Genomic DNA, 9570 nt, shown 5'->3' with positions numbered 1-9570 from the left:
ACAATTTTTTTTTTTATTTATTCAAACAGAAATGTAATCAGCTGTTGACTTGTTAAACTTTATTTGCAGAGAATGGAGACTAATGTGTACAAAGTACCAAAGTATGCTGTACTGTCAAATTTAGAGAAGTAGTCCGCCTTGGGCAATTCCCTGCTATTTTAGTACACAACATCTCAAGCGGGTCAAGCTACATGGAACATTGAAGTTATTCAAGGGAAGTTAAAGGCCTAGAAGAGCTGACTGCAAGTATAAAGAGCCAAGGAACTCTCAGCACTGGTAGATCAAACCTGTTGATGGAGCTAGGACAGAGATGTGAGGTGAATATGGCTCATGTTCAGTCAGGAGCTGTATTCTCTGTATAAATACTAAGCAAGAGTTCAATTTTCACTTATAGCTCTCTTCTCTGATGGGTCTGGTACTGGACTCGCTACATACCCACATCTTAAATGCTTGAGAGTTTTCTTATATAACTGCTGCCAGTCTCATGGCTGCATTCTTGTAACAGTGGGGATCCATGGAGGTAGGGATTTACACATAAGGTGTACATGGGTTGTTGGGATGGAAGAAGGACTAAATACCCCTAAATAGCAGTCAATGTCCAAAGTCAATATCTTTAACCTGTGATGATCATGTGTCAACTTTTTTCAGGGGTGGGTGATTATAAATTACAACCAGAAAAATATACTATTTTAAAGAGAAGTAGGACTACCTATTTTTATAGTAGATGGCATGACAGACAAAAATGTAGGCGAAACTCAAAGTAACAGAGTGTTTCTAATTGTTTATAAGGCATGATAGAAACTATTGTAAGCATTCAATTGCTTCTGTGAAAGTTTAACATTAGACAGGGTGTAATATATATCAAATGGGACCTTGGTTTAGTGCCATTATCAATAAGTTGTTTCTCCACAGATAAGTTTTATATCATTGTGATTAACAAGGAGATATGATATAAGATTCTTAACAATTACATAACATTGTTTTTTTCCCCATACAAAGTAAGGTAGGTTCATTCCACCTTTTCTGACCAACGAATCAACTTATTAGAAGTTAGTGCGTCCTTAAAACTAAAGTTCTTTGCTTTAGACTCAGGAGCATGTAAGGTTAAATCTAATTATAAACAGTATGGCGTATATTTACTAAACTGTGGATTTGAAAAAAGTGGAGATGTTGCCTATAGCAACCAATCAGGTCATTTTGTAGAACATACTAAATAAATGACAGCTAAAATCTGTTTGGTTGCTATAGGGAACATCTCCACTATTTCAAACCCGCAGTTTAGTAAATATACTCCATTTTTTTCGTTGATCCAACTGCAAATGACACAGTTACAAAACATCCATAACAGTTATAACATAAACATACATAACACAGATTTATACAGTGAAAAGGTGCATAACAATGTATTTGAACAGGAAAGACCAACTTGACTAACATTTTTAACATTTAAGCCATGGTGAATAATGGGAGACACTGCCCGAAACTTGTGGAATGTTTAGAAGCCACTATTGCTGCCTTTAGAGGAATACTTGACAGACATTCACGTCACAGCTTGTAATGTTATAGGTTTATAATAATGCATAACCAGCATTTATAATCCTTTTCACAGCTTCATCTGGTAGTTTACAGACCTTCAAAAAGTACAAAAATATTTTTTCTGTCTCTTTTGAATTATGATGATTTGCATATAGATTATGCCTTTGGAAACGTTATATATTTTTGGAAAATAAAAGTTTCACATATGGCTTTGCATACTTCCCAGAACTCTATTTCCAGTTTTGTTCATTCAGTTGCATCACTGAGGTGAGCAATTTTATTACATATAAACTGTGAGGGTCTGCAGAATCATTTTCCTGCACAGAGGGCAGTTGCGTTGAAGAATTGGCTGCTGCAGCAGAATGTGGGTGCAGTGAGCACATAGACAAAGATGACGGCAAGGCAGTAAAAGAACAGTTTTGTTCTCATCTTGGCAGATTACACACTTCTTGCTCTCTTCCTGTTGCTTTAATAGTTTCCAGGGATCTGGTGTTCCGGGCTCTCTCTCTATAGAGGTTGATGCACTGTTCTGAGGCCTGGATGGTACCTGCTGTGGTATCTGAACATTATTAGGCACTGAATTCAGAGGTGAAGCAGGCTGCACAGAAGGGTTCTGTATCCTCACAGCTGGTGGGTTGAGCACCTGGGTAGATCTTGCAGTATTTTGTGACCTGGCCACTCTTAATGGTGTGTTCTGTGCCACAGTCCTTCTACGGTTCCAGTCTCTGTCCCAGGCTTCTCTGTGCATTCTGACAAGCTGAAGACACCTAGCTGCTGCTCTTCTCCAGACCTCAGAATTTAATAATGCACGGACGAATATTAGGACAATGTGGAAGAGCCTGCTTAATTTTTCTTGGAATAAAAGTAATGTAGGTGAGGGTCTGAGAACCATGCGAGAGACCCAAATTAAGAACATCAGCAGGAGAACTTCATAAAGATATCTGAAAAGGATTATTCCTATTCCCATGCTGCAAGATACCAGAATATCCACAGCTAGCTGAAACGGGGTCCAGAAAAGTATAACGACAGCTACTGCAGTACTAGAAAGTTCAGAGAACAATGCTGTGATTAATTCTTTACCAGTGAAAATCACATTAAGTATAGAAAACCACAGAGCCAATGCTGATGAGAAAACTTGTTGCACACCAATTAGACACATATTTATGAGACTGTTCACCAGGTAGGCTACTAAACTACTTACTATACTCAGTGCATCCCAAACTTGCCGATTAAGATTCTGTCCAGACATTGCAATATTGAGAAGCCCACGCTGCATCATCTCCCTGCTGCGGATCAGCAAGTGGCACATTAAATTCCACACAAGTTGCAAACTGTCTAATCCTGTCAAAACGCCTCTCACGGCATCACCTGCTACATGCATAGTGCCCAGTGCCAGGTGCCAGCAGGAGTCACTCATTAAGGAAATATATATCAGCACACTTTCCCAGCATTGTAGCAGTCCAAGGGTTATAGTTCCTGGCATGTTGAGAACAAAATGAAGGGTCGAAAATAGAAAGGAGACAAGGAAAGAAACCAGCCAGTAATTCAAGTCCAGCACTAGGAGCATCATATCCAGGGTCCAACCGAGACCACTGAGGATCAGGAAAATTATCTGCATGACTCAAGATATGTAAACTTGCTCGCCTACAGTGAGTATTTGGTGGCCTCTTCATCGACAAGACAATTTTGGTCTCAATAAGCGATTGGGGGAAAAATCACATGGAATTATTATTAACTGCAGCATTTTACGTTATTTGGACAAAGCTGATATGCAACTTCAGCTAAATCTATTTCAGTTAGGATAATAGTCAGTGCTTACGGTAGATTTGTTATCCAGCTTAACGACCGTTTGGATGCACTTAATAAACTGTAAGCTTAATAGTCACGTTGTAGTAGCGAAACAGTGTTTTTCCAGGCTCTGGGAACTGACACAATTAGCTTCAGTCTGTTTCTAAAAACACACAGCACATGGAATATTTTGGTTATAATTGTAGCATGCTTTCACCACCAGCTCGATCCAACATCTCACCAAACAGTAACGTGTTTCCTATGCAACAAACCCTCCGGTCGAGGCCATATTGGTCCCTCAACAGCTTGTTTGCGGAAGTACTATAAAATGCTATTCAGACCGGAGCAATTGAAAAGTAGACTGCATCGATGCATTGCCGAAAACGACAGCTTCACAAGCTTTGAATGCTTCCATAATAGGGTTAACGCCTGGCCACTGGTGATTGGTGGAAACGTAACCAATGGAAGATTGAGTGATTTCAAAAGTTTGAGCAACGTGCTTTGCTTAATCTAACAGGATTTAAACAATGCAGTGGGCATGGTTGCATACGATATTGGTGTATGCTAACCTTCATATTAAAGATACCTACATTCTCAGCGATATGTTCTATAATTAAGGTGTGCTTTTGTGTGTGAAAAAGCATATAGCTATTTAGGGGCGTATAATAAACGGAATAAAAGTGAAACTTAATAATATTTCTATATATGTTGCAGGGGATGATCTGTGTATTGTTTCGCCGTTCTTTAACTGTCACAGCTCCCGTAGTTAATCAGATAATATCAGCTAAAATATTAAGAAGTTGGTTAGTGTATGCTCGAACGGTTTTAACCCTGAGATTCTAGGTACGTTTTATATATGGTTATCAGTTTAATGTTGCATTCCTTACATATTTTATATATATTTTTTAAAATCAGAATGGTATATAGTGTATATATATATATATATATATATATATATATATATATATGTATGTATATCTCTATCAATCAAATGGCATATATGCAGCAGGCGCATGTGCCAGATGCGCATGTTCACAAACTGGCATTTCTTCACCACTACCCCTGTTGCATCTGTTATAAATAACCGGTTTTTGTTATCAAACCTGCATTTACCAGGGGATCCTGTTTCCAATTCACCCATGAAGACCTGAAGTGCGAGAGACAGCTGTAACCGGGTGGCAGACTGATGGCAGGGGAACACACTAGTGCTGAATTTATGTGCAATATGTTTTCTTAAAATATCTTATAATTAATAAGTACAATAGTAAATCAAGTGGGTATTTCAGGAGCTGAGCATATTGTACTGTGTGGAAGGGTTCATCTAAGCATGTCTCCCTCGCACCACAAGCTTTCCTCTAGTCTTCAAACCTTCAAGCTTTCTCTAAAAACCCACCCCTTCATACAAAGTTATAATATTCCTCTATTACCCTCTTAATCTCCCTAGTAGTGATGGGTAGTTCACGAATGATTAGTTCAATTGAACTAATCTTCAAAGTGAACTAGATCATTTAGTTGACAGCTCTGGCAAAGATTAGTTCACCAGGAACTAAAACAAGTGGGAGGAGTTAGAGATAAAGCCGAGCAGCTCCAGCAGCCTCACTCACTGTCTCATTCACACTGGCTCTTTTGTTTCTATTCAGCTCTCTCATTTAATACTCATGAGTACCTCTAAACTACCAAAGATGGCACTGCTGTGCTCAGACATTGTGTGAGACTCTGGAGCTGATCACTGACTATGAGTCATGAGTCATTCTCCTCGCTCAGGAGTTCAATAGTTCATCTAGTTCATTTAACTGTTCGAATCATTTCACTCTCCGACTCATTTCACTCTCCGACTCATTTCACTCTTCGAATCATTTCACTCTTCGAATCATTTCACTCTCAGAATCATTTCAGTCATTTAGATCATTTAGCTCATGAGTCACAGGAAACATTATCTTCCCTGTCAGCTCAAGACACACTGCACTGCTGAGTGCTACATGCTATATACTGTAGCTCTGTTTACTGCACCATATATACAGGGGAGATGTATTAAACCTCCAAGAGAGATAAAGTGCAAACGTTGCCCATAGCAACTAATCATTTTCTGCCATTTTATAGACTCTGCTAGATATATGACAGAAGCTGATTAGTCATAATTGCCAACATTATGTTGGTTACGTCTGGGAGTTCCTGGAACGAGGTATAGGCGTAGAGGGCGGGGCTTCATGAATTGCGCCATTTTGGCCCCGCCACCAGTGATGTGATGCCTATTTTGGGTCTTTTTACAGCTGTAAAAATTCTCCCCTAAGGTTTGATACATCTCCCCTATATCCTGATTGTACTGATCTCAATTTTAAAAGCAAATAAATGACACTTTATAATACTCTGAATTTGGGTCTTTTTCATTTGCATATTATGGAAATAAAAAATAATAATGAAAATGTAATTAACTTTGCAGAGCTCAACATGTCACTACTAGTTTTTGTATAAGTGATTGCCCTTTTTAAAATATTAAAAATGATCTGACATATTAAACTTATCTGATAATTTTAACAGGACTATAACTCATCTACAGTATGTGTAATAGACTAATTCTATGTCTCCAATCACTTCTCTCAGCAGTGTTCCAGAGCCAGTGATCTAACTGAACTACTGAGTGAAATGAACTACTGAGTGAAATGAACTAATGAGTGAAATGAACTACTGAGTGAAATGAACTACTGAGTCAAATGAGTGAAATTAACTAATCTTTTGAACTAATCTTTTTGTGTGAACTAGATCAGAATGAACTAATCTTCAAAATGAACTAGATTTCCCATCACTACTCCCTAGGTTACCCTATTAGCACCCTGTACACAGCTAACAAAAGACAACAACCCTCTGACCAGCATAGTTGTGTGACTGAGGATACAGCCCACTAGATACTATGTAACCTTTGCATTCTAGCTGGACAAATATTCAATATGATGTAGCACTTACCCTTGTGTATCAAACCATTGTCCCATAGATTGTAAGCTGGCAAGAAGGGCCCTCTTATCTCTTTGTATCTATGTATTACCCAGTATTGTTTTTTTACTGTTTGTTGCCAATTGTAAAGCGCTACCGAATCTGCTGGCGCTATATAAATAAATGATGATGTTACAGTTAATGTGTGACATCATCACACATTAAGGGTAATGCCACATGTGTGATATAAGTGCTGCGTTTAGTCTTTGACAACTAATACACAGTAATTCTTGGAAACTTTGAGCTAGCATTTGTAGAGTGTATAAACAATGCTTCCGAGCTCCGAAATCTATTCATTACTATGTGTAAATTCTAAATTTAGTGATCAACTCATTGTATTTGCTTGTGTGGCATTACTCCTTGCCCTATCTACATGGACCTTAGTGCACTGCAAATAACTTGATTATGGAAGGTTTGATGAATTTGGCTATATTATCATTATTATTTGTAAAAGTAAATAAATCAAAAGTACTCCAAAAGAAAAATGCAATCCACTCAACCTCAGGATCACACCCACAAAACTCAGTTGGAACAAATAACACAAAAATTAGAATGACGGTGCTAATGTCTGTAAAAAAAAAGTGAAGAAAAGTCAAAGTTCAGAAATTATTGCAAAGTCTCCTTCTTCCTTAAGGAAGGTACGACATTGGTATTGCCTTGTTTCATAATGTGTTATATTTGACTCATATAGGAAAAGGGGATGTATTTTGTTATTTTATAAAGTTTACCATATATCTTTATTATTCGATCAGAGGGTTTGCCTTATTGTGTTAAACATTAGTGCTGTTTCCCTTACGATGAATTATTTATATATTCAAGCAATACTGTTATAGTTTCTATACCCGTTTGAGTACATGAGTGTTTTGATAATGCACGTTTATATTTTACATACTATATTGCTGTGATATTCATACATTTGAGTTGAGGTATAGATTGTGTAATAAATCTATGCAGACTCAGACTGGGGGCTAGATTTAAACTGCCAGTTTTTTCCCGTTTTTCTGGCGGTTTTAAAAGCGCTACGTTTACTACAGACCAAAATCGACAATAACAATTTTATAAACCATCACTTTACAGATCTCCATCCTGATTTTAAAAATGATGAACATACAAACAGCCGGATTTACTAAGCTGGGGTTTGCAAAAATGTCATCCAAATGGTCAAAACAAAAGAGGTGGTTTTAAGAGGCAAGATTGCTCAAGCTGCACCATTGACATAAATTATGAGTGCAAGCATTATTTATTGATTAAGGGCAAAATTAATTTTCAATTAACATATGAGGGCAAATTTTATTTTTCATTGTATTATGGGGGACAATATAATTGTATTACTGTTAGCAGTCGCGACGGCCGCGGGCACCACCGCGACTCTCACCTCCTGTCTGCAGGCGTCCCGGCCGTCGCTATGACGACCGGGACGTCACTTCCAGGATTTATCCGACCTAGGCAACGGCAGGACGCTAACTACAGCAGCGCCACGTCCGGGCGGCTGGGGACAGCCGGGCGCAGGCGCAGGAATAGGCAAGCCTGTGGGCTAATTAAGTAGCTAATTTGTATCAGGACCTCTGTCCATGTGATCCCACTGCCAGGCTCTGATTGGCTGGTACTGATATTTAAGGCAATGAGGTCCACTACCTCATTGCCGGTTTTAGCTTCTGCATTCCAGTCTGCTGACCTGCTTGTTCCCGTTCCTGTCTTCTGAACCTCTACTGATTTCCCGTGTATGACCCTTGGCTTTGAATTGGACTTCGCTTGTGTATCCTGTGACCCTGATCTCTGGCTTGTTTACCGTTTCTGCTATCCGCTTGTGACCCCTGACCTTGGCTTGTTTACTGGTACTGTTGTCTGCTGCCGGCCCTTGACCTCTGCGTGGACCTCACTCCGCTTGCCTGGGTTCTCCCCAGCCGGTACACACTTCACGACCCTCTGTCAGTCTGCGGCCCAGTCTGTCCCCACCATCAGGGGCTCCAGTGAACACCTGATTGGCAGAGTAGATTCTGGGTTGTGTTGTGCCGGCTGGAGGGGTTCCTAACATTATAACCGGCCCTACACTGAGACGAGGTTGTGATGGATGAAAGCGGATCCACACCGTCTCCGGCACAAGTCTTAGCAGGCCATGTTGAGTCCTTGTACCAGATGATCCAGGGATTGGCTGAGCGGTTGTCCGTTCAAGAAGAAGCCGCGAAAACTTCACAACCCACTCCAAGTTCCACCTGTGAACCTAAGGTGAATTTGCCGGATCGGTTCTCTGGAGATAGATCCCTGTTTCGGAATTTCAGGGAGAGCTGCAAGCTCTATTTCCGGTTGAGACCCCGCTCCTCTGGTTCAGAGTAACAAAGAGTCGGGATTATCATTTCCCTCCTACAATGTGACCCCCAGTCCTGGGCCTTTTCTTTGCCACAGACCAGTCCTGCCATGCAGTCCGTAGACGCTTTCTTTGAGGCATTAGGTCTACTATATGATGACCTGGATCGAATGGCCTCCACAGAAGCTCATCTACGGGCCTTGAAACAAGGCCGGAGGTCGGCAGAAGAATATTGCGCTGAATTCCGTAGATGGTCACCTGATAGTGGATGGAATGACCCCGCCTTACGTAGTCAGTTCCGTCTCGGCCTGTCGGAACAGATTAAAGACTCTTTGGTGCAATATCCATCTCCTACTTCTCTGGAGGATCTGATGCACCTCTCCATCAAAATGGACAGGAGATTTAAGGAGCGGAAAACCGAAAAGGAGGCATCTTCACCTCCATCCGCCTTCATTCCTGTTTCCACGGATGGTGAGGAGCCTATGCAATTAGGAGCGTATCGTCTCTCCCCTGAGGAAAGAGACAGGAGATGATCACAAGGCCTATATCTCTATTGTGGCACAAAAGGCCACTTCTCCCGTTCCTGCCCAAATAAGCCGGGAAAAGAGCATGCCTAGGGAACGAGGGGAAAGTTCACCTAGGTCTGCAGATTGTCTCCCCGAAAAATGCTGTATTGATCCCTGCTCAGCTCACGTTCAGTGCTCGTACTGTGGACCTGTCTGCTTTCATTGATAGTGGAGCTGCAGGCAACTTCCTTGACATCGGGTTCGCCCGCGCTGCTGGAATTCCGATGGTAAAACTCAAGTCTGCTATTACTGTCTGTGGTTTAGATGACAGTCCATTGCCAGGCGGCAAGATTACCTGGGAGACCCCGCCACTACAATTGAACATTGGAGCTCTCCACTCTGAATCCATAGTCTTCCTCCTTATCGAATGTCCGTCAGTTCCTTTGA

At 40.7% G+C, this 9570-nt stretch overlaps 1 protein-coding gene across 1 annotated transcript; it reads right to left on the bottom strand.

Annotated features, from left to right (window-relative positions):
- On the bottom strand, nt 1-3693 carry RNF26 (ring finger protein 26). Its single transcript, XM_075191619.1, has one exon. It carries the CDS (start codon nt 3152-3154, stop codon nt 1817-1819), a length of 1338 nt encoding a protein of 445 aa, XP_075047720.1. The 5' UTR covers nt 3155-3693; the 3' UTR covers nt 1-1816.
- Nucleotides 3694-9570: the final 5877 nt, after the last annotated feature.

Source organism: Mixophyes fleayi, chromosome 11 (assembly GCF_038048845.1).
Source record: "Mixophyes fleayi isolate aMixFle1 chromosome 11, aMixFle1.hap1, whole genome shotgun sequence".
Classification (NCBI taxonomy): domain Eukaryota; kingdom Metazoa; phylum Chordata; class Amphibia; order Anura; family Limnodynastidae; genus Mixophyes; species Mixophyes fleayi.
This window is presented reverse-complemented; position numbering and strand designations above follow the sequence as displayed.